We start from the raw sequence: 25,786 nt of genomic DNA on the forward strand, positions 1-25,786 counted from the left end.
CTGAAGATTTATTTCGTTTTTTTAAGGTTATGCTCATTAGGTTTGTCGGTATATTACCCTTTGTCTCTCTCATTTATTTTTCTTATCAAACAGTTAAAAATCGTATATCAAAACATCGAAAAACCTTTACACACAAATATCCAACGTACGCAGATTTGAAAAAATATGCGATCAAATCGAGACTTAACTATATTATTATCCCCTTCCCAAAGGGAAAAAACCAAGAAACAAGAAATCACAAACATCAAAACACACGTATCATGTATGATAGCATAGGATATTGCCCTCCATCTAAGATCAATGCTACCGCATCAAAACTACACAAAATTTAGAGTTCTGTATGTCACATTCATGTGCCTAGAACCTGAATATATAATCAATGAAGAGGACTCGCCACTTCGAATTGCCATTTAAGATTATCATCACTGCTGACAAGAAATAATCACCAAGGAAGCTCAGAGTAAGCTTTATTACATAAAGTCGAATGATCCACTCTTTAATCGCTCCATACGAGCCTGTAGGCCGGACAACGCCTTCTCATCCATAGGAAGGATACCGCTCTGCGTAGGATTATTGGCACTGAGCCCTTCTGCCCCATATGGATGGCTAATATTTCCATTTACTTGTACCAGTGGTCGGTTCCTTGGCTCAGGATTCACTTGAGCTGCTGCCAATTGGATACTCTTCATTCTTTCCCTAATTGCATCCAATGTACCGTTTGTAACTGCAGATAAAGTAAATTATAAGGTGATCTTATTCACACTGAAGCACGAGTTGGCAACACTCATAACTAGAACCGTATAGCTCATCCACTTTTCAAGCCATTTAGAATTTTATTTTGATTTCCCGATACTATTGAACACAATCCGAGCTCTAACAAGTTCAAACACACTTTCATGCCTGAATTACTTTATTCAAATTTAGTAATGAACAAATAAATGATAAATTGACTTCGGCCCATATTTAAACATCTGATTCATAAAATTCCATAGTTAAATTAAAACCACATGAATCAAGTTTGAATTCGAATTCCAAACTGATCTCGATTTCACTTCAGGCAAAACAGCTCATTTTTTTAGCTTTCATTTTTTGAGCTTTGAGCAGGCTAAAAAAATTTCAAGTTCAAGCTTGAATTTGAGAAAATGAGCAGAATTTCATTCAGTCATGAGAAATTTAAGAAAAGCTATAATACCTGATGGTAGTATGTCAGTTCTTGACTCGTCTAAATGCTGGAATACTGATTGATCGGAAGTGGGACCTCTTGGTGAGACGGTATTAACAGGTCGATGATCTTCAGCATATGATGGTGGTAAAGTGAAGTTTGTGGGTTCGATTCTTGTATTTGTATTCGTTGAATCACTTAATGAATTTGTATTTACGGGAGATAGAGCTCCAAATCTTGGAGAAGGGTTGAGTGTCACTGGGGGCGGAGTGGACAGGGGTACACTCGAAGGCGTCCTTCCTGCAGCGGCATTTCTCTCCATCTGCCAGATAATGAAACTAAACATCACGCAACCAAGTTCAAGAAATATTTTTAAATACCTTCTTTTAGAAAAAATGATGCAGACCTGTGCTAAACCATCTCTAATGTAAGTTCGAAACGCGTTGCTGGCATTTTGCAGTTGAGCGAAAATGTCAACCTGCGACCAGAGTTGAGATTGTAGTTAAATAAAGGTTGAAATAAACGATAAAGATAATAGGTGGGACGTCTCTATGTAACTAATGTAAGACAGAGTAAATTTTTTTTCTTGTGTTGCAAACAATTTACCTGAGGATATAGTTGTGTAATGCGATATAGTTCATACAACCCGATTGAGCTAGTTTGTTTGTCACCAATTTTCTTAAAGATTGCAGCCAATTCTTGCTGTCACACACATCAAGAGTTATATTGGAAAATACATGTGCAACATAAAGGAGAAACTGACAAGAAAAATACATGGCTCGAGATCAGGTCTCAAAAACAGGTACCTTCAATTGAGCATCTGCGGAGTGAGTTGCAGGTGCTGAGTTATTGGCTGTTGAATCAGTCCAGTGAGTTTGCCCAACAGGCCCAGATGGTGTCAACATTCTAGCAGCCGCCAAGGTCTGCAGAGGTAACTTGCAAATTAGTTGAAATGTTAAGCTACCATATTATCAAGAAGTATTCCATATATACCTGAAGATTCAGATCGATATAGGCTAGAATAATAGGTTGAGGTAGCATATCTATTGGTACCAGGGAAAGGTGACCCTTTATGGCAGTTCCTCGAAGCTTAACAAGCTCATGCATTACAGTTTTAACCATTCGAAGTGGTTTGTCATCAGCCCCCGCTCTACAGTAAATTCATAAAGCAAAGAGTAGTATGAATGTGAGAGTATGTAAACGTTATACATTCAGTCACCCATAACATAATCATCAAGCTAGGAGAAAAGTTTTTAATTTGAGAGAGAAGTTAGTACCTCTTCCGTATTTCATCCATTCCTAGTTCTTGTAGATATATATGGATACTTTGAAGAATGCGATCAAGGTCTATGTCATATATTGTACTTTGCAAAACCTATATCCATATTAAAGTGGTGTAGATAAATCATCAGGTTTCAAACGAATAAGTAAATAAAACTATGCTTTCTGATGATCAAGAACATTATTAGCTTTGCACATTTCATAAAATATTTAATGCAAGAGAGCAGTTCTCATTACAGATACTAAAATAACCAAATTAAACAATAACTGTCACCTTTGTAAGTTTGATTAAACATTTAACAACCAAATCAGAAAATTTCTGATTTCTAATAACAAGTGACTCATTTGCTGCTGGAGATGGCCATCTTGATGGATCAAGTGGTAGCAAGAGATTTATAAGCACGACAAAGGATGAAGTACGGTCGGCATTATCCTGAAGATCAAATATTACATATTTTAAAAAACCCCGCTATTGCCTTGTAGACGAACTTTATTATCAAGCTTTACCAGAATCTTGAACATCAGAATATTCAAAGCTCTCAAAAGTTGACTGCCGTCATCCATCTGTGGAACCCTTTCGTCCAAAAGCCAAAGCAATAGTTCTGTAATGAGACTATCAAGCGTGCTTTCCTTCACAGCGTGAGCAAGTGTCTTGGTCTGAAAAATCTGCATCAACAAGGGTGATTTCGAAATTGTAATTTATGCAAAATTGACTGAATCTCCATCTTTTGTCCCAATTTTCAGCTTTCTAAATTAAATCGTTCACGTTTACACACTCAACCAAGACAAGAGCAGGAACCGCATGAAAAATTATGAAAGACAAAGGAGAGCCTCTACCTGCATGAGAGTGTTCAGGACATATTTACAAGACCTTGATGAAGCACCACTGAGACTAAAGTCAAAAGTCTTTACTATCTGAAACAAAATATATGAGTTGTTCACATGGAATAAAATAGGATGTGCTGCCAAAAAAAGGAAATAAACAAGGTGATTGCCTTTTTAGCTAAACATGAGACCAGTCTATCAGCATCTTTCACTACATCGCCCATACTGCTGCCTTCAGGATCAGCAGTTGCATGTGCCAATTCATGGCACACAACTTTCATTCCTTCAACAGACTGTTGACAAAATTGCAATTCATGAGTAAGACAAATACTATTTCCTAATGCTGTCAAAATTAAGATTGTAGAGTCATTTAATCTAGATTAACGTTCATGATACTCCAACATAGGAACTCAAAACCAACCTGATCAGGTGAACCATAAGCTATGATATCCAAAGCTTCATTCCAGTCTGTGGGACCCATACTGGAATATGCTTGAAGAATTGGAAGTTTGTCTGTTTGAACTTCAAGATGACCATAACTCTCCCTAGGATAAAAAAAAAGTAAATAGAAAGAAGAGAAGCAGGTGTTTATAAGAATATGAAGTGCTCAAGGGGAAGTGAGTGGTTATGCATATCCTCCTTCAGATTGAACAAGATAAATAACATCAGACACCTGTTGAACATTGGGACAGCCACAGAGCGAGCAACTACCCCACTTTGCTCAGCTAGATCAGACCTGGAGGTCATCATACAATAACGAAGTTGCAACATCAAAGAGTAAAACGATGATGATTATGGAATAGTTTTATTTCATTTTAGGGAAACAATTTTCCATCACCCAAAAGTAAACAAACACAATCCTTATTTTCATTCTCTTTCCCCAAACAAATATCAATTCCTCACATCTCCTAGCATATCTTTTAACCAAATTTCTCATCATTCCAAAAAATACAGTCGTATTATAATCTATCATTTAAAATAATTTTATTCAATAAATTCTTATATGATTTGACATTTACAGTTGTAGTCTATTTCCTAGAAACAAAATTAAGCATATATTTTATTTCTGCAAAACTCTTGGGGAAAATTCCCAAAACAAAACCAAACAAAACCAAAATCTTCTTCCTCTAGTTAAGTGGATTGCAAAAGCATTACTAACCCCTCGATCATAAGAACGATGATTTTTTTTATTCCAATAACCAAATACTGGAAAGTGGGAAAAAACTTCAGAAATGAAAGATATAAATGGCTTATTATATAAGATGCGACTAAAGTTTGATATTATGCAACCAAAGGTGTAACCAATAGCCATCCAATGAGCATGGGGGTACTGCTATTTTTATTTAGTAAACTTTTTTTAAAACAAATCTTTAATCATTCTAGGAAATATGAACTTAAATATTTCAAATGATTTGTAGTTTTCTTCCGTCATATCAATTTCCTCACCAATAAGGTCCTGCCACATCTAGAGAGTTGATGTAACTACTTAACTTGATATGAAAACATAATAACACAAAAATCCAAATAAATACAAGCAACATGCTTTTTATACGCCATCTTTATGAATAAAACATACCCATTATCTCTCACTGAACGCCTTATAGCAGCCCTGGCTTCCCCTGGTCTTCCTTCTTTCCTTTTATCCATCTCCCGAGCCTTGCAATTGCAAGTAAATGAATTAACTTTATTGACTGGGAAGGAATAAATAATAGTAGATTGGGTAACGGTTAGCATAATAATATACTAACCTTCCACTTAAATCGATCATCTAACATACTTCGTTGTGCTTCAGTAAGCTTACCAACGTATCTCCAAATGTCTTCACCTGATGGACAAATAGTTAAGAAAAAATTAGACAAAAACTGGGTAAGGAAAGAGCCAAAGCAGTTCATTACAAGGAAAAAAGCAAAGATGTTTCATATTCATGAGTTTCCTTTCTATTTTCAAAAGGTGTGGTCGGAAATGAATATTATCTATTTGCAGTAACAACTGTATCTGGATTGGCATGCACATCTGGATATATATTTTGTAAAACACACATAAATGCCTATATATTTTGTAGGCCACCAGGAATTAGGCCCTTTTTTGTTTCGGGTGTGTGCTTGAACAAGATCTATCAAATGCGTCCAAAGGAGTAGGGACCTATTATAGAATAGTTTTTTTCAGTAAGCCAGAGAAACTGGGAGTGCATTGGCGTGCATATCTGGATTGCTAGTTGCTAGATATACTAATCGATACTTATCTGAATCAGAGACATCATGGTGTTATTAAATGGATTTTCCAAACAATATTTATGAAAGCATGACGGATATTTCCAAGTTAAAGCACTCGCTACAGAAAATCCTCTTAAAAATTTTTATTTTGGAAAAACTATATTAATTGGGTTGTGAATTAAACTGAAGCACATATTTTGACATATTCACGTGAGAATTGTCAACAGTTTTTTTTAAAAAAAAAATAGTTTAGGTCCAGGCTCCAGGAGCATAAAATTTCGCGGACAGTAAACATCAAAGATAGCTTCCTTTCTGGGTGTAACTGCAGTTTCATGATGATATATGAGCTCAAGTGTATATTGAGTACTCTGAAAGCACATGTACAGACGTCATCTTTATGTTACCCAGTGCCAAAGACTTTTTCACAGCATAAAAAACAATGAATGAAATAATTTCTCTAAGCCTGGTTTAATATTAGAAATTTATAAACCATAATATAATTGTATATATTCTCAAGGCATTAGACTGAAGAAAACAAAGTTGGAAAAGATGGATTTGTAAACCGGATTTCGTAGTGCTAGACTAAGTTGTGTTAGATTGAGCATAACTCCACGAATTCAAGTCCAAATGGTATAATTCTTGATGTTTTGCAAAGCTTGCATTGTCTACAAGTCGTATTTTTAGGGGGAAAGCTAACTCGAAGTGGAAAATATAGAAAAATTGGCATGAAGTTGAGAATTTCAATATGAAAACTATCAGTGACACGTTTTAGTAGAAACGACACAACTTTCTCATTTCAACTCCAAAATTGAATGATCTCGGTGTCTATGGAAAGCTCTTTTGAGTGGCTACAACATTCATGTTTTAGATTTTCCCGAATTCCTTGCGGATTTTTCAGAAAAAGAGCTATAAGCAGTCTGTGCAGGAAGCAAGAATAAGCATTTTTTTTAAAAGATTACCATTCACAGTTTGACTTGGTCATTAAATAAGACAATACCCACGAAAAATTCGCTCATTTCCTCCATTTTTGAGACTTCATTCTCTCTAGGATGGACATGACTTAAGAACCTGATTCTTGAACAATCCAAACTTTGGTTTCAGTCGTGGGCTACGCATTGACATAAGTAAATTGTTGGCATTTCGAGTTTGAAATTTTGGTAATTTCTCCAGCCTTGAGATTAAGTGTTTGAAGGATGATATTATGTTAATGAAGTCATATTTAAAGTGAAAAACAGAATTATCTTTTGCTCATATGTTGATTTTGGCTTGAATCTTTAAGGGTTTTGCGTTGGCTGCCATGATTTCGAAATTCCAGTAGTATATGAGCTCCTTGGGATGATTTTAAATAGCTTGAGATGTTTAGAAATGAATTGGAACAAGAATATGTAAATCTTTGGCAAGAGGCTGAGCTATTTCCGAGTTCATGTCGGCTTGGGGCACGAATTGAAAACTGATCGTGTACGGCATATTTTAGCAATGTTTTGAGTTTGAAATTGAGGTCTTGACATGCTAGAATCATTGGTTATGAAGTTTAGAAGTCTGTTTAATTGTATGCCGAAATTTTATAGATTCTAGCTATATTTGGTTCTTGTCTTGGCTTTTGGGCATCATGTTAATGTATTCAGATTTTATTAAGATATTTGAGCCAAGATTGAGCACATATATATTTTACACAGTAACTAAGATGTTGGTATTGATAACACAACTCGTTGACTATTTACGATCATGAACTTGGCTGCTCGACTAAGTTTTTGGGTAATTTGTGTGTTTTCCGGGATGTGGCATCGGGGAAGACGATCGGAAGTGCTGAACTTTTTGCGAGATTGTACATTTTCAAGACAGATGCTCCCTTGGACAAACTTTCTGCCCCACCATCATTACCTCATTTGTTTCTGCTTTAAGTTTGAATAAGATCAAGGATATTTTATAATGGCATTACCGTTTAGGTAATCCAAATCCATTGTATCTTCAGAAGTTGTTTCCCAACTTATTTCGTAATAAAATGTCTATTCTTTTCATTGTGATGTCCGTCAGTTTTCCAAATATACACGTGCAACTTTTAGACTCAATTGTTATAAACCATCTTCGTCTTTCTCCCTTGTCCATAATGATATTTGGGGACCATCAAATACACCCAACCTTAGCGGGACTAGTTGGTTTATCTTATTTATCGATTATCACACACGTCTATCTTGAGTCTTCCTCATGAAAAATAAATCACAAAATGCTCATATCTTTAAACATTTCCATCCAATGATCAAAACACAATTTTCTTTTCATATTCGTGTGCTACTTATTGATAGGGCCCATGATTATTTCAACTCTGTGTTGGGGAGTTAATGTAATCACATGGGATTATTCACCAAAGCTCATGTGTGGACACCCAATTTAGTTCAGGTCCAGATTCCCACCACCATAGCTGATGCCTTAAATGATCCAAATTGGAAATTGTTGTCTTTGATGAAATAAAGGCATGGGAAAATAACAACACATGGAACGTCACTGATCTTCCATTAGGAAAGAAACCGGTTGGGTGCAAAAGGATCTTCACAGTCAAACATAAATCTGATGGGAGTATAGAACGACTAAAAGCGGGACTTGTAGCCAAGGGATACACTCAGTCATACGACACTGACTATCAAGAAACATTTGCTCATGTTGATCGTCTCAACACTATCTGAGTTCTCCTATCAATTGGAGTTAACTACTCGTCTCAACACTATCTGAGTTCTCCTATCAATTGGAGTTAACTACTCGTCTCAACACTATCTGAGTTCTCCTATCAATTGGAGTTAACTCTGATTGGCCACTGTACCACCTCGATGTCAAGAATGCATTTCTTAACGGTGATCTTGAGGAAGAAGTCTTCATGAAAATACCACCTGGTTTTGAATCTCAACTGACAGTAAAAAAGGTGTGCAGATTCCGAATGTCTCTGTATGGGCTTAAACAATCTCCTAGAGCTTGGTTTTATCGATTCATGAATGTGTTAAAGAAAGTTGGTTACTCTCAATGTTAGACCGACCACAATTATTTGTGAAACACTCCGGGGAAGGTAAAAGTGCAATTCTTATTGTTTATGTGGCTGACATTGTACTCACAGGGAATCACAAAGAAGAAATAGATCATGCCTCAATGGAGAATTTTAGATGAAAGACCGCAGGCATCTAAAATATTTTCTGGGAATGGAAGTACCAAGATCCTCTGGTGGTAAATTTATTTCTCAATGTAATATGTTAGTGACCTTCTGAAAGAAACATGAATGTTAAGGTGTAAACTTGCAGACACTCCAATGGATCCGAACATCAGTGACACAGGTGACTGTCCCTTAGTGGGAAAACTAATATATCTGGCACATACACGACCAGATATTGGATTTGTGGGAAGTGTTATCAGTCAATTCATGAACAACCTGACCGAGGAACATATGACTGCTACATATCGTGTGTTGAGGCACCTCAAAGAGCCTCCTGGTAAAGGAATTCTATTCAAGAAGACTGCAGACCGAAGAATTAAGGTGTACAATGATGTTGATTGGGCTGGATCCCTTACACACCAACGTTCCACATCAGGGTATTATACATTCGTATGGGGAACCTAGTGACATGGCGAAGTAAGAAGCAACTCTGTCATTAAACTGAATTTAGAGCATTGGCCCATGGGATATGTCAGGGGATGTGGCTCAGAAGATTGCTAATCGAGTTAAAAATGGAAGAAAATTCCCCAATTGAGTTGATGTGAGATAATCAAACAGCTACCATCATATTAAAGAATCCGGTATACCATGATCGGAAGAAACATGTTGAGGTATACCGTCGCTTCATTAGTGAGAAGATTGAGGATGGGATTATTACATTCCTACTCAACTACAGGTGGCAAACATATTGACAGGCTACGTTCCATCCGACATTTGCTAAATTGTGTTCCAAGTTGGGAATGATAAATCTATACGACCCACCTTGAGGGGGGAGTGTTTATCATATCTTATTTACTTAGTTGGATAGGAACTTATCTATCATTTTATATCCATCTTTATTTGTATCTTTGTATTTTAAATTCCTAGGATTAGGCTATCGTGTCTCCTTAGTTGTTTATTTAATCTTTGTAGACTCAACATTTCAGAATAAGAAATATACGGTTTTCACCAATTCTCTCTCTATTCTAACTTCAATTTTCAGTTTACGTTTCTATGCTTTACTGCTCGTATTCATTATTGTTGTTCATACGGGGTTGCACTAAACGATTTTCAGGCTACTGTCTTATTTGTATGTTGCTTGACAATAGATAATACGGGATCGAATTTTCCAGAGAGCGGTTCGTGGAAAGGAAAAGAGAAATGTTAAGAGTGAGATTGGATACTAGGATTTTGTCATACGTGTTAATATAATTATCTTTTATGGATTATAAGCATGCCTAGGATTTGTTATGTAGATGTTACAAATATTTTGTTGACATGCTGTTGATATATTTATTTATGTGATTATTTTCTGGAGAACACCTTTTTTTTCCCTGATAGGAATTGTATTTTGGGATAAGTATGTTCGCGCTGTTTGGATTAATAGTTGACATGTATTATGTGTCTTTATATGTTCATCTTTAAGAGGAAATGCTGCCAGATTTTTTTAAAAAAATGATGAACATGAGTTTAAAACAATAAATAAATTTTAAATTTGCCCATATTTTTATCACCTAATAGTGTCGGTTCCGAGGCCCCACACTTGGTCCTGTCTTAAATGATCAATCACATTCTTCTACATTCATCTCAAAAGATTAAGACACGACTACACACTATAGTACATTGTTACTAATGAAATTTGTCTTTCTATTTGCAAATAAAACTCACCAAGAATCTTATATCCGATGGCCAAAGTATTTAAAGCAGCCTTCCTAGCATCACCGTCTCGTTCAGCAGTTAAACTTGCAACAATTTGCAAGGATTTTAACTGCCCGCTTATCTGAACATGAAATAAATAAAGAACTTGTAGAATGTCAAACTAGCAATGAATCAAAACTCAAAATAACATGTCTTGTTAAAAAATTACCTCAGCTCCATAATTATCGAGTAAGAATCCGACAAGGTCAGCACATTCGATCCGTGTCCTATTGTTTCTAGAACGCAAACCTTCCAAAACATAAGGAAAAGTTTTTGTCGCCGAATACATGTGGATCATTTGCTTCATCAACTCTCGCATTTTCTCTCTTACTTTTTCAATGTTATGCCCAGACTGCAACCCACGAGCTATTGTGGTTAAGATCGGAAGGAAAATGAAATGCATAAAAACTAGATATTATAAACAAGAATTACAATCAAAAAACTAAATACAAATCAAAGGATTTTAAATAAAAAGGCAACTTAATTTTTTGGAAGCAATCATAAGTATTGACAGCCCTGAAAATAAAGTATTGAAGATAATGCCTAATGAAAGCATCTTCCACAGACAACCAAAATAATTGCTACCTTCTCAACCAAGCAAGGAAGAAAAATGGCTGCCTCTGCTTCAGTCATTGTGTAGCCCTCATTCTTCAACATGTCCAGAAGTTCAGGTAGAAATTCCAGAACCTTGTCAACATTTTCAATGAACGTGAGTGACATCCAATCAGTTCCAAAAGGGAATGAAAAATCAGAATAGTTAAAGATACTCTAGCATTTGATCTATATATTAGTATGTTCAACGACACAAGGATTTGATCACTCATTAATAATTCAAAATATTCAAACTTCTAAAAACTAGGCATGAACAATTTTATTCCTAACAGAAAAGTTAAATAAGATTTACTTTTATCAATACTAAAAACAACAATTCGTCGATCTAAGTAAATCAAATTCTCCACACATCAGTGTGCCATGTGAGAGAGAGAAGTTAGAATTCGTAAAAATTATTGGTGTGCGACAAAACTGGAGAGCTAAAAATTTAAAATCCTGATAGTAATTAAATTTGACCCTTTCAAAAACAAAATTATGTTTTGACTTATCTTCTTTGATTAAAATTTCTAATTTTTTGGACAGATTTCCTCTTATTATAATTTAGTAAATTTAAAAAACAAATAAACTGTTTTTTTTTATGGCTCGTAGTCCAGCTGGTACATTACCCAGAACAACATAAATAAAACTTAATGCACAGACCACCAGTCATGTTGATGCCCTAATCATTACTGATAGCTTTTTCTGTAACTAGGTTTTACCTTTAATAGGCATGATGTATTGGATTCACAGAACCTCATCACAAACCACTTCAAGAGTATATCCAAGACTTCAATTACCTCCATTCTCATGGCCGGAAGGGGCTGCAACGCAGAAAGAATACAATGTCAAGTGGCCCAATAAGTAGAAATGTAAGCAAAACCACAAACTGACACTAAAAATACCTTCTGCAGCATCTCAATTCCATCAACTTGCTTCTTAAAGTCCGCGCTTAACAACCGCCTATGCAAATCCTCTCGGAAGTACTTCGTGACATCACTCTAATGAAACATAAGAAGAAGTTAATGATCATTTCAGTAGAAATATAATATGACAACTAGTAACAAATTTCATTAGGCAGTGATATCCTATCCCTCCATGAAAGACATGATCACAAGCTGTCTCGTCCACTGAGACTACAAGGAGTTGCAAACTTAAAGATTGCGGATCAAAACTTAGGTTTTGAAAGCAATATATTTTATTTCACTTCAGTAATCATGCTATTAGCAATTAGTTTGGAATTTTTGGTTCACAATGATTATTGGTCGAAAAATAAAATCAAACTTCAGAAAGTTTACAGCATAAAGAACCAAAACCAAGCAATAAATAAACATAAAGAAAAAAATTACCTCGAGATCTTGAATTTGCTCTAAACGTAATTCTTCAAACTTAAATCTGCGAACAACCATTCTCTCTCTATCATCCTGCACGAGAATCAGACAATTCATATATGTAGCATGCACACAGAGCACCAAAGCTCCTGTGAATCAATTTTCACCACTTATACCTTATTTGAATCTTTAACATTAAGCAAAGCCTGTGACTGCAAGTTGATATCTTGAACGGACATAATTAACTCTTGTCTTGAGCCCTTCGTAGAAAGAGTTCTCTACAACGACCAAATTGGGCTCAAACAGCATGTTAATAGTTCAAAAAATAGCACTTAAATTCAAAACATACTGTAGGAGCGGCCTTGTTTCCATGTCGTGATGCACGATCGCCATGAACATTGGCTTTTCCGACTTTCGAGCTGTTTTTGGATGTCAAGCCAGAAGAAGCTGCCCGGCCAGGCTCAAAACTTTCTGCATGCCAGCAAAAAGCTAAGCACTGAAAAAGCAACTACAAGATACAAAACAACTTTTTCCTTCTCAAGAAGATAAACGATATACCTTGAAAAGCCCCGTGTGGCTTTAATCGCTCAATGACAATAGCTAAAGCAGACCCTTGAATATCTCTCAAATTTTTGGTCACCTGCGAGAAGAATAGATGGGACCAAACAATTATCTCTGTGGGAAATCAAAGATCTTCCAGTAAAGCAGTTGCAATCCACATACCATTTCTTGTCCACAAATTCTCAATATTTCACCAAACAATGTTTCAGCAGCTTTACGAACATCTGCTGATTTATCCTGGCGATTAACCAAGTAATATGTCAAGTAAAACTGAAACAGACAAATGCTAACAATGAAAACTTTCAAAAAAAACAAAAAAAAAATTGATGAAGAAATAAATACTGTCATAGAAGTCGCAGAAGGTTTTAGCATATGTATAGCATCAGGAAAATTAGTCGATTCACTAAGTTGTCTAGATAACCAGTCAAAGAGATCCTTGCGCCCTTCCGCACCAAGCTTAGTGTCAGTAAGAGCAGCTGAAACATAAGGGACCTAAAGAAAAAACTTCCACATTATAAATATTAGAAAAAGCGAGAGGCGAGAAGGAAACGAGAGAAGTTCTTTAGTGTCAACCATTTTATCAAGATGAACAGCAGCAAGCCAAGCGTCTAAGGTGCTCAGAGTGCACTCTCTCATTTGTTTCTTATTGTCACCAAGGCATTTCAAAATATCTGATAGAATACCCTGCTAGTGACCACATTAAAATAGAATGAGAATCAAAACAAAATTGTTCTGAGAAAATTGATAACAGATGACAGCAGAATTCAGAGAAATGAACCTTGCTGGACTTCTCGATTGCCTGTCCCATGGCAGATGCAAGAACACCAATAGTGGACAAAGTTGTCATGATCAAGTTTTTATTGCTGTCATGCAGACGGCTTCTTAGAGCTCCAAAAAGCTCCCCTGAAAGAAGAACAATTCAACACATTATACAAAGGACATGTGATAGTTTATTTAATATAACCATTAGTTATACCAGTTCCAGTAGGTTGAATACGTCTGTTGGCCTCTTCTACAATTTTGTTAACACTTTCAATTGACTCGAAACGGATCTAGGGCAAACTACAATCAGTAACTATATGGCACTTTAAATGGCTTACAAACTTCACAGCAATCACATCTTCACAACATTATACCTTCCAGTCAGAACATTCAAGGCCTTTCAACAAGGTAGGGGTAATCTTTTCGCTTATGTCTTCGCGTGGTAGGCCATCTAGCCCACCAGAAGCCAAGGATGATGCAGCATCGGTTACTTTCACAGTCTTCTTCGGAACTGCTGATGTCCCCTGCAGCTAACAAAATAAAAAATGTGAAGCATAAAGTAGATTGATTCAAGGGAGGTAAGGAAGATCATTCAGCAACTAAATATTGCCTCATAAGGATTTTTTTCACACTCAGCATCAAGCGCGCTTAAAAGAGCAGGTTTTACATCTGAGAGAAATCCCTTAATGTCTGCAAGGAAAGTATCCGGTCAGTCCTGTAAACATTTCAATACCATGAATAAGATCAGAAAAATCATGTATCACCTGGACCAACAAACTTGTGTAAAACACCAATAAGTTTGATAGTAGCATTTCTAGTGGCAGCAGCACTAGATTGCAAACCAATATCCTTGCAGAAGTCGATTAAATCCTGTAAAAACAAATAACACCAGATATTAAACATGTCTTGTGCACAAATCTGAAGAAAATAAAATCAGAAGTAATAATTAGTGTATAAGAGATTGACGAACCTTCAGTTTAATGCATGAAATACCAAAATCCTCAACGGCAGAAACCAACCACAATAGTCCTTCACTCAGAACCTTGGGATTCTTGTGCTCTTTCATAATTTTATAAAGCTGACACAAAAGAAAAATGTCCAGAAGAGTTGTTGTTAAAGGAACTAAAACAATCAAATTGCAACAAATAACTGCCGTACATGCATTATTCAAAAATGAATCAACAGTTCTACCATCTCACTTAAGAAAATTGAGTACAGAAATTATCAAGGTCTCGATATCATTTATAAAATGAAGCAAATAAGCTTCATTTTTCTTTCATTGTCAACTCTTCTTTATGTATCTTCCACAAAAATCTATTTTTGAATTGAGATGTTCGGATAAACTATTTCTGGTATTTCACCTTAAGAACAATTATCATCACCTTTGTTGAGTTTCTACCCTCAGCCCCCAGAATAAAAAGATAGAAGCTATAATCAACCAAGGGTCAACGTATATCATCCAGGGGTATTAAATACTTGGGTACCTATATTCATATTACCTTTTGTAATTAAAGAAGAAAACATATGGGCTGGGAAGAGCCGATTTTATCAGGATAAAAATAAAGGATACGAAGCACTTATTTATAGAGTTCTATATTCCTAGATCACTTGAACAAGTAGTCTTATCCTACTAGAGACCTAATCAAAATAAACTTTAAGATACAAATATTGATTTATCGTATCCATCTAAATATTCAAACTTCAACACCTCTCAGTTTTACCACTCAGTGTATTACACCCTATAAAACTGGTGCTAACTTCATTGATTCCTATAATTGTGACCAGAAAGTCATTGATGAGCTAGAAAACAATAATAAGGATAAGGAGTTTTTACCACTTTATTTTGGCGAATAGCAAAAATTTAAAACTGGTCAGCTAGTAGAAGGCCAGAGACAAAGTAAAAGGTTGGTATCAGTAGTGGTTGCGTCATTACGAGAAAGTCACTGAATGAGCTACAAAACAGTAATTAAGAAATACAGGAGTTTTTAACGCTTTCTTTCCTCTGGTGAATAGCAGGAAACAAAAGGTGTAGCTGGTCAGCTAGCAGAGGTGTCAAAGTCTAAGGCTGTTATCAGCGGTGGTTGTCTCTGTGCTTCTGAAGAGTGACAAGAAGAGAAGATTCAAGAAATATGAATATAACAGTGCATTAGGTTTTTCTTCTTAAAAGTGCAGGCAACTAATTACTAAATTACTGCAATAATAGTCCTCGTATCGCAAGACGTTCCACAGAATAGGGAGGCGCAATCTGTGTACTGATGCACTCTGTTAGAAGAAGAGGGTCAGAGGCAAGCCCAAATAATCACACAGCTGGGGCAACCCCAACAACCCAAGAAGTAAGTCCACGTTGCAAGGTTAATGAATAAGATCCAAGGCCTAAGTCAGGGTAGCAAATAGTTAGTTATCCGGGGGCGAAAGTTCTTGATTTTCCTTTTACCCTTTGAAATTACTGCAATTTCAGGAGATTCAACAAAGTTAAATATGAAGCTTATCTATTTTTTGCAGTGTGCGGTTGAGGGTTGAGTTATTTCCAGTTCATTCTTGTTATAGTGTTTAAATATTAATAGTCGAAACACACCCCAACAATCTTCTCACTAGATGAACAAAGAACACCACCAGTAGTCCAGTACCAAAGTAGAATTTTAGCGAGGATCCTCAACAGTAACACAGATTAAATATAAAACAATAAACGAGAGAGAGAGAGAGGGATTAGGCCAAAACATCCTAAACAGCAGCATTTCGAAGAACGTACCCTCTCAAATATGAAACCAGGACCTACAGCTTCACAAAATGTAGTAAGACACTTCATGGCCTGAGCACGAGTCTTGATGTCAGCAACTCTTTCACTGATACCTATCAACAAGTTAAATCCACTGCAAAATTCAGAAATTGGTGAAAGCCTACAGTTATTTCAACTTATATATGAGCAAAGAACAGAGTCAATCATTTGATAACAAAGAAAATAAGAATGTTTGATTCTGTAAATAACACAGGAAAACCAATTCTAGTAGCTGTCAATGGGATGAAAAAGAAGATCGAACTACACAAGTGACAGCAATAAAGATTGATATCGAGGGAAAGGCAAAGGAACTATAGTGGCAAGGTAACAACATCAGTAGGATAAAGGATTAAAAAATAGCTGACCTAAAAGGCAAAGAACAACACATTTTTTTGGAAACTTTGATGCAGTTGAGGCAATGTGAGTGATGATATCGACAATCTGTTGCTGAACCTGCTCATCAACATCCCACCAGAGATAAGCTCATTCATTCAAGTGACAATATTGCAGCTATATTAAGAACATTAGCGTAAGGATCCAGACATACCTGAACATTTTTCTCATTCCAACCAGGAACTACACAAAGTAAACGGATCAAAACCTCAACTGATGGGTTGATGTCGATTATTGCTTCCGTCTGCTCTTTGAAAGACACAATAGCTGCAAGCAACAATTTATAAAGTAAATATCAATACCATGCTTTACTTAGACAATGAAGCAATCTACTTGGTTAATCACTTCAAGATATCATGATAGTCAAAACTGTGAATCTCAAAGAAAAGACAAATACACCGAGTTCGATGTTAGTAACTCTCCGAGCTTAAAAAATTCACCATTTTTTAAGAAATTACATGTATTGGACAAGGATTCACATAAACTCAACAAAGCTATATGATGCTCACGAGACCAGGAGTTGAAAAACACTAACTATCAGAAATCAAATCAACCACCACATTAGCTAAGCAGTTAAAATATAGATTTTGACAAATAGAATTACATTAGCATAAAAGAATACCCCAACATAGAACAGCAACCAAACACTAAAACACAGCAAAAAAAAATCATTAAAAATCAGCATGTTTAGTATACAGTTAAGGGTGGGATCATTTCTCAGAGAAACCAAAGTTGTCTTAAACAATCAATCACAATACGGAATAATCTAGGCATTGGAAATTACAATGGAAAACTTTTTTAACAAAACTAATGCCTAATGCACATAAATATGATTCAACATTCAAGAAGTCACCGCAGTACTTAAAAAGAGGTAAAAACTTGTCATTTAGAGAGCTTCTTTTGTCGACGTTCAAATGTAAATTGATTGAAACACAAAAACAGAGTTTCTCAAAAAAGAAAAGAGCACTACAAATACAAATGGGAAAACATTGGAAGCAAAATTAACAAAAAATTGCCCAGAAACCTTCAGCATTAACTGCCAAAGCCAATGACATAACTATAGAAGAAATTCCTGCAAACTTAGAGAGATAAAGTTGTAAAGAGAAATGTCGAAACAGTAACTCAATGATACAGACCTTCAAGTCTCTCTTTCCAAACAGCACTCTTCAACTGAGAAATTGTATCTGACTGTATAAGGGATCCTAATCTGCTTTCAATCTCTTCCAAACTCATTTCAGCTGGCTGTAAATCAAGAGAGCCACACATCAAATAAATGAACTTGTATTATCATATACCGGCTAGCATTACAAAAAATCTATAATCAGATCAGGACATGTCCATTAATTACCTCTACATCGTCAGGTTCTGCAGGTTTTGAAACTTTTGATTGTCCTCCTCCATCACCTTTCTTGGTGGAAACCGATTTACTGGAGGAACCTTTCTTGATAACTGGCTGAAAATTTGGAAGCGATGCAACGAAAAGGAAGAGCAAACAATCAATAATTAAGCAACAGGCTGAAATCTCAGAACCATGGCAATGAAAAGGGAGATCAAAGAATCATCAACCAAGTACAGAATGAAGAAAGACAGTGAGGTCCTGCGCTCCCTAATTTCCTTTTGCAATTTTTATTGATAACCCACTAAAAACAGTCAATAGGAAGTGAAAATCTGGTTAAGAAAAAACTTACAGCTGTATGAATAGGTTTCTTCCCACTAAGCATACTGGCCGCTGATCTTCTAACAAATGATACATCAGAAGCCTGTGACCATAAAATAGACACGATGTAGGATCCAACAACCACCTTAGTAACAAACATCATGAACCCACAATTATTAAAAGCACATACGACAGAATAGACAAGGCCATAGGCTGTTCTGTGATAAGCGAAAAGATGCACAACTCAAATGCCACCTCAATTTATCTTTTATACATGCTATTGTTTTATAACACGGGAGTCCATTTGACTTTCCAGCATTCATGAAAATGTATACCATAGAGCAAATAACTGATGAGCAATTTGTGAGCAGCAATAAATATGTAAGGAAACAAGTAAAATTGCAAGTATTTCAGATGTATCAGTTATGGAACTAATCTAAAAACCACACTGAAATCTCCAGTAAGTACAACATATACTAACCTCGGTGGAAGACAAACTTCTCCCAGAAGATAGGTTGGCAGCTGGAATTATTTTTGAATCCATATAAATGTTAAGAAAATGCAATCAAATAAAAAAAGGAACTATTATCCCACTCATGCAGATAACAAACATTAAATTCTAAACCTGAGCTTGAAACAGTGGATGGGTCCGCCGTCGATCCTCCAATCATTTCAGCTAATTTCTTTTTCCTAACATCATCGAGCTTTTCCAGCGACTTTTCTAAAGGTCTCATACCAACCATCTAAAGAAAAGAAACTGAGCATGTGAGATTAAACAAATTGATAGATCGAGATAGAAACCCTGAAGAAATACCTTAGCAATAGATGCCAAAGCAGAGAATGCTGCATCCCTCACTTCAGGTGTTCCATCATTTAGGCACTGCAGTTAGAAATCATTTTCACAATATCGAAATTATGAAATTTGAATATTGAGACCATTCTTCATAATATGTAGGTGTGCAGCTTCATGGATGTCAAAAATCAAGTTCATGAGCAGTAATATGATAATAGGTCTACAGACCATTATTTAGGCAAACAAATTTCACACCCATGCTTGTAAGACAACTCGATTTCAAATTGAGCAAGAGCAAAGCAATAATAGAACCCAATTTAAAACAGATTAGTCAGCATGTGTTGCAGTCAAGTTGTGCTGCTATTTACTAACCTCCATGCAGATTGGAACATATTCCTTGTGCGCTTTAAGAATAGCAGCCCTGTTACTTGTTTCGATACAATAGGTAACCCAGTTCAACGTCAATGATCTAACATGAGGAACTTTATTTTTAACTGCTGTCTTAACATCTGTAATAAAACAAGTTGTGGTCAGCGCCTTCTCAATTTCTAAAAACATTTAAGAACCAGACATCCAAAACTCACACCAGTCTTTGTTTTAATGCTAACCCAAGATAAAATGTCATGCTGAGCAAATTAAAAGAACAGAAAAGTTAAGAATGTACAAGAAAGAGTAACTCACAATGGATTTCACGCCAATCAATTGAAAAGTCCATAAAATTACATCGACTATCAACATGAAAACCACACTTTCACCAAGACAATACTTAATTTACGGAACATCCAGACAAAAATGTGAGAAATATTTGAACACGTAACTACAGAGTACAGAGTGACCTTAAACGAGAATCAGTTTTGCACTATTTTTAGGTAAGATGTGTTTTTTCCCAAAATCAATTCACTTTAAAAACCATCTACAAAATGGTCAAAGGTTGGTATGTAGGGTACCCAAGAATGAAACTGGCATAATGAGAGTAGATAGAATAGGATGGCTCATTCTCCAAGACCCACTTGATAGATGGATCAAGGTCCTTTATTACTGTGACAAATGAGTGATATGGAAAAGCTACAAAAAGTACAAATTTCAACAGGAGTTGGAAGGCTTTATTCCCTCGCTCTTAAAATATCTCCCTTCATCCTTGCCAGCATTTTCTTGGCAGTAACTCTCTGCAATGCTACTATCTTTAGAAGCAGCTACCGAAACTTCTGAGGCTCTTATATTCAAGATAAAAATCAAAAACTTGTCTAAAGAACCAATTTTAAGTTGCCAAATCAGACTCACTAAAGGCTCGGTTAGAAATAAGAAACACAATTTGACATGAAATCAATAAAACCATGTTTCACAACAAATGAAAAAAATGGAATTTTCAGAAAGGACTACAAAAAGATGTGACAAAGATGGAAAACAACAGCCCCACAATGATGTGAGAAATATGGGAACACTATAAATAGCAGAAACAAGGAAAAGAGTGAAAAGAAAGAAAACTGACATTATTAGTGCTCATAAAAGCAAAGCAAGGTCAACCAATCTAACAAAGGTGATGTAAAATGCAAAATACGGAAGCGTCATGAAAATTTTACAGAAAACATTTAGTGTAAGAACATATTAAAAACATAAGGCATGCCTTCAACAATGTCCGTAAGATTTAAGCATCCAGACTGGTGCATTGCTTGAAGAGTTAGTGTAAGTGCCTCCACCAAAGTTGGTTTCTTCTCCTTCAGTTTTTCCTATACATAAACAAAAGCAAAGCTCGACTAAACCAGCACAACAGTTATAGAATCATAATTTCATCATTGAATGAGTGTTTCAGAATTTTGCTTGCAGTCTAAAGGCACAAGTACCCTCACCTAAGAAAGTTCTGATGTTGGCACTCAAATGCAGATTTATAAATTTTTACTTCTATATCATTTTAAAAAAAAAAGGATTGCTGCTCAGAGAATGCATGTCAAGGACACATGGAGTTGGGTAAATCAACGACGACAATCATTGCTGGGCAATTCAGAATTATTTTCTCCATAATACAATCATTCACCTCTCATGACTAAATAGCAAATTAAAAGTTCATTGGCAGCATTTTGAGTAATACTTTCTGTGACATCCCTCTACCCATGTCCATCATTGCACTACATAACTTTGAAATCAAATAAACGCAGAGGAATAATTCTAACCAGCAATATGGGCAATAAGACACGAGAATTGCTTGAGAAATGGGTTCTTAGACCCCTTGAAAGATTTCCAAGTGCTTGTACTGCTTCGACTGCAACAGCAATATTTACATCCGTAATAATCTGCAAAGTCCAAAAAGTTTTTTATTCAATAGACACATCAAACATCCTTGGATGGCCAGTCCAAAAAAATATGTTACAGCAAAAGAATGTTGCAGTGAAAAAGAGAGATAAAGCATGTCAAAATACTAAAATGACTTGATATAAAGTGTTTTCAGAAAACATAGAGATCTTATATGGTTCATATGAAACAGAAAAGACCGATCCCGGAACTTAAGAATTGGTAGAGGTGAGATCGCATTACCAATGGGAAAGATTCATACCCTTGCCATCATTAAAGGTGCTTCTGTTGACCCCATAGCTGAATATTTGGATCAATGATAATACATGCCACTGCACCTAAATAAAACTAACTTGATGGCAGATGGTTCAAAATCATTTTCCCAAACGTTTTGGTTTAGACACGATCTCATAAATTAATTTTCACCCATTTTGTATAAACAAACCAATTTCAGGGACAATTTGACACAAGGTGAGCAAAATGTGCCACTATACTAATGCAATGCGTTTTTTATCTGAGGTGGCCTCCATTTCACATTTCTTTTTATCGAAAAGCCAACACAATGAGAGGCAAGACTCAATCAGAAATATCTTATGCTCTCCCTTCAGCATCAACTTCTTAATTATTGTAGACATCCTCAACAACCAATTATGTTTACAACAGCTGTGGTTTTCTCAGAACCTACATTAAGAAAATAAACTTAGAAAGAGGAAGTTTATTGTCTTCTAGAAAACCTACATGATCCATTACGTAATCACCGCTTATCCACCACACAATATCAGAGAAAATTTTTAGCTGTTGCAGTTAGTTATAACACAATATGAAAATTGGAAGACAGAATGATTTTGGAAGGTTTGAACACAAAGTGTTACTTAGAAGATTTTGAATCTGGTTCACATCTTTTGAAGCACAAATCAGCAACAAACAACAAAGACCCAATTGCTTGACACATCATCACCAAAAAAATTATATCTGAAAAAAATGAATATAAAAAATTTCCAGAAAAATACTTGAACAAAGTGGGGTAACGACCTTTTTTAATGTTCGACAAACTTCCGAAAAATCTCCAGGGGCAATCCGTTTCGTGGATGCAAGTTTGGTCAATTCAGCAACAGCCTCTTTTCTCTCAGACCATTTGGCAGCTTTCTGAAAAATAAATAGCAACCAGTACATTTAAATAAAAAAATGGCAAAAACAGAACCAGTGACAAGATATGTTGCTCAATAACAAATGATTTACAAGTGGGCCACTTACCACTCCTTCCCAGAATCCAGACTTATCCAAAGGTGTCAGTATTTCAACTGGATCAATAAGTTCATATTCATCTATCTCCAGAGGAGCTAACAGAAAACACATACATCAGATCAAGCACAGCAAAAGGGTTTCATAATTCAGCTTGATGTGCACATACTATCATCTACGGTTCCTTCAGCAGGGCCAGCTCCCACAACCTCAGAAGCAGTTTCTACTTCTGGCTCCTTGTCTTGCTCAGATCTGATAAATAACAAAGAAATGAAGAATAAAATACTTTGAAGAAAAAATCAAAGAACGTTCTACACCTCAAAGTCCTAAAATCAAGCCGAGAGCAAAGAATAATTACAGTTATAAATAAAAAAAATACTCCAATCTAACAGTCAACTTTAATCTAACCAAGTGAGAGATAAGAAAATAGAAAGCAGACACAAGTTGGATATGCCTGTCACAAAATACAAGAAAATAACACTATAATAGCCATAACTAATTCAGCTGAGAGGAAGCGAGGAACAAAAATGAAAAAGTAGAAAAGAACCAAAGACATGAGAACCAAGATCAAACAAGGGGGATCTTAGCTGACCCATAAACAACATCCAATTCATAAACAAACACATACTTATACCAGAAACCACGAGGTGCCACATGATGTTCCAGATTAATCTAAGATCCATTTGCTTTTATGTAGAATTAGCATGACAGACTTTGCAAATATAAATAAATATTCGCAGAAAAAAAGACAACAAGAACGACCACCAAACAATAACAGACTTAAAAGAGGAGAAATTCCAATACAAGTGAAATGACATAAATTTCATTGTCATGGAGAGGAAAACAAATATCACCTTATCTTACGCGTCGGTTTTGCAGTTCCAAGTACATTAGCAAGCTCAGCCTCCAACTCTTTTTTCTTAATATTACAAGAGAATATAAAGATATGAGTATTTCTCTTAAACAAGGGATAAATACGAGAGAATAATCTAAACCAACTTTACAAAAGCATACCATAGTATCTCGCATCTTTTCAAACAATATCGATTTGACAGGTTCCTTTCCAATCCAACGACAAAGCTCTAGTGTTAGCCCCTTGGAAGAAGCACGAACATTCTGATCTTGGTGATCAAAAAGTTCGGGAAGCATTTTCAATAATTTTTTGGGTGGCACTATCTTTGTCCCAAATTCACTGATTCACCCAACCATGTGTCAATGTAATGAAGAAAACCAAACACATGAAATATTTAAAAAAACATGACAACAGATATCACGTGCACACCTTAAAGCTTGAAACATTACATCTATTGCAGGCACAACTGCCTTCGCAACTTTATTTTTTATCGCTTTCTCCATGGCATCCTACAAATACACCAAGTTCATCCAATTAAAATACCCTGTTACCAACTATACTTTCTAAAAATAACAACTAACTCTTAACGAAGCCACAGGAAAAAAAAAGTTAAAGGTAGGTTGATCGTAGAGTCGTAGACGCTTGCTAAAGGTCAAGCAAATCAAGTGTTCAAGGTTAACTAAGGAAGGATTCTGATAGGATCACACATACCGCTCTATTAAATAGATTTGACCTCGTTCAAAACCTGGTTTCCTTATAATAAGATTCGATTCATGACTCAGACAATGAATGTGTAAAAGTATATACATACGAGAGACAACATAGTTCGATTGCAATACAAACATAGAAACCTCATGGAAGATAAGAACCAAGCTTAATAGGCCATTCTTTTATCTAAAAGCAATCATAAGCAACTAGAGACATGTGGAAAATCTCCAGCCAAGCTCCTGATTTTTCTAAAAAATACTAATGGTCAATATCAGTTCTTCCCTGCGTATTGTAGTCCTTAACAATACTCAATCATATTGTAATAGCTGAATTGCTTGTCCTAAACATCAAACGGAAAACTAATACCCGTAAACTAACACATATCAACTCTTTCAGCAACTAATCCATTTTGTTCTTACCTCTTACATTTACATGCATATTACATGCACTCACCTTCATCTGACGTTCTGAACCCTTTTACAACAAGCAAATTTGAATAGATTACGGAATAAACGAAGACACTAAGATTTCCACTTTAATTATATAACCACAAGACAATATTGCAGAGAGTTTGAAACATTAAACTAAAATCTAGTCCCAAAAACCCCCAAGCAGTTGTCACTGTAAATTTGAGACATACAAGGAAAGTGTCTACAGCCTCCAACTCAACCCATAGCATAAACGCCATTTGTGACTTCTCCACTGTTTTCGGTCTTCCTGTTAGACATTTGGCCACAATTGCATCGCATACCTCTTTCGCATACCTTGGCCCAATGAGAAAAGTTAACAAACTCAGCAACGTCAACATTCCAAAACCCCAATTTTAAAACAAGTAAATTCAACACATAAAAGAACGCGGCAATAATTTCTGACAAAACCACCTTCCAACGTCGGCATCCGCTGCTCTCAAAAAAGCAATGAGTGCATCGAGAGCCTTCTCCTGCACCGGAGCATTAGAATCCGCCAACAACTTCTTGAAAAATGGCCCTAAACAAAAAAAAGGGAAGTCGAAATTTTTTAAAAATATTTAAACACCGGGATCCCTGGCATTAAACCTCCACATTCACCCGTTCATTGGAAAGAGCAGTCATATGTAGACTAAACATCACAAAATCAGATCTATAGCAAGAATCAATCGATATCCTCACCAAATTCACGAAGGCGCGGGTCCTTGGGATCCGAGATGGAGTCGCAAACAGCGGCTAAATCGATATTCGCATCGTTCCTCACTTTCCAATTCTTGTGGGTTAATCTATCCTCCCATGGCAATTTCTTTGCCTCCTTCAACAACTTCTCATCCTCCGACATTTCCTACTTTTTAGATACACCCTGAGATGTTAATCCACAGAAAATCCTACTAATCGAATTACGCCGATAAATACCTCCCTTACTCCGCCGTGCGCCGGCAATTTCTCGGATGAGGTCGGGTGTGGAGGTGTATAAAGAGGGGAGCGGTATGATTTCGAAATGAGAGAGAGAACA

General features: G+C 36.0%; 1 protein-coding gene across 4 annotated transcripts; it reads right to left on the bottom strand.

Moving 5' to 3' along the window:
* Window positions 1–173: 173 nt before the first annotated feature.
* On the bottom strand, window positions 174–25,786 carry LOC142522594 (protein MOR1). 4 transcript variants are annotated; one of them, XM_075626083.1, is made up of 54 exons: window positions 25,453–25,786; window positions 25,186–25,291; window positions 24,945–25,068; window positions 24,026–24,105; window positions 23,758–23,935; window positions 23,598–23,662; window positions 22,913–22,995; window positions 22,756–22,841; window positions 22,534–22,647; window positions 21,384–21,503; window positions 20,840–20,942; window positions 19,588–19,724; window positions 19,237–19,302; window positions 19,048–19,165; window positions 18,904–18,944; window positions 18,454–18,525; window positions 18,114–18,218; window positions 17,902–18,007; window positions 16,920–17,032; window positions 16,738–16,825; window positions 16,346–16,446; window positions 14,567–14,674; window positions 14,361–14,466; window positions 14,207–14,286; window positions 13,971–14,120; window positions 13,811–13,886; window positions 13,613–13,737; window positions 13,408–13,518; window positions 13,177–13,326; window positions 12,997–13,071; window positions 12,832–12,913; window positions 12,623–12,744; window positions 12,450–12,551; window positions 12,292–12,366; window positions 11,848–11,943; window positions 11,665–11,766; window positions 10,940–11,041; window positions 10,524–10,706; window positions 10,325–10,436; window positions 5,017–5,093; window positions 4,845–4,924; window positions 3,942–4,004; window positions 3,690–3,813; window positions 3,439–3,561; window positions 3,281–3,358; window positions 2,951–3,109; window positions 2,718–2,876; window positions 2,440–2,537; window positions 2,156–2,312; window positions 1,969–2,085; window positions 1,769–1,864; window positions 1,569–1,640; window positions 1,193–1,484; window positions 174–724 (listed from the first exon to the last, which is right to left on the bottom strand). In XM_075626083.1, the coding sequence occupies exons 1-54, from the start codon at window positions 25,610–25,612 to the stop codon at window positions 471–473; spliced, it is 6,072 nt and encodes a 2,023-aa protein (XP_075482198.1). In that variant the 5' UTR covers window positions 25,613–25,786; the 3' UTR covers window positions 174–470. The 4 variants fall into 4 exon arrangements, with proteins under 4 accessions (XP_075482198.1, XP_075482199.1, XP_075482196.1 ...); XM_075626084.1 differs by having other exon boundaries at window positions 2,216–2,312; window positions 13,408–13,521; XM_075626081.1 differs by having other exon boundaries at window positions 13,408–13,521.

Source organism: Primulina tabacum, chromosome 13 (assembly GCF_025594145.1).
Source record: "Primulina tabacum isolate GXHZ01 chromosome 13, ASM2559414v2, whole genome shotgun sequence".
Classification (NCBI taxonomy): domain Eukaryota; kingdom Viridiplantae; phylum Streptophyta; class Magnoliopsida; order Lamiales; family Gesneriaceae; genus Primulina; species Primulina tabacum.

What these genes read in the sequence shown, in the direction of transcription:
- LOC142522594 (XM_075626081.1), bottom strand. Translation starts at nt 25,612, where the DNA reads ATGTCGGAGGATGAGAAGTTGTTGAAGGAGGCAAAGAAATTGCCATGG. An exon ending in ACACAAGTTTGTTGGTCCAG is followed by an intron (nt 14,287 to 14,360) that starts GTGATACATGAT and finishes CTTTCCTTGCAG; the next exon opens with ACATTAAGGGATTTCTCTCA. An exon ending in GTGAAAAAAATCCTTATGAG is followed by an intron (nt 14,121 to 14,206) that starts GCAATATTTAGT and finishes TGTTAGCTGCAG; the next exon opens with GGGACATCAGCAGTTCCGAA.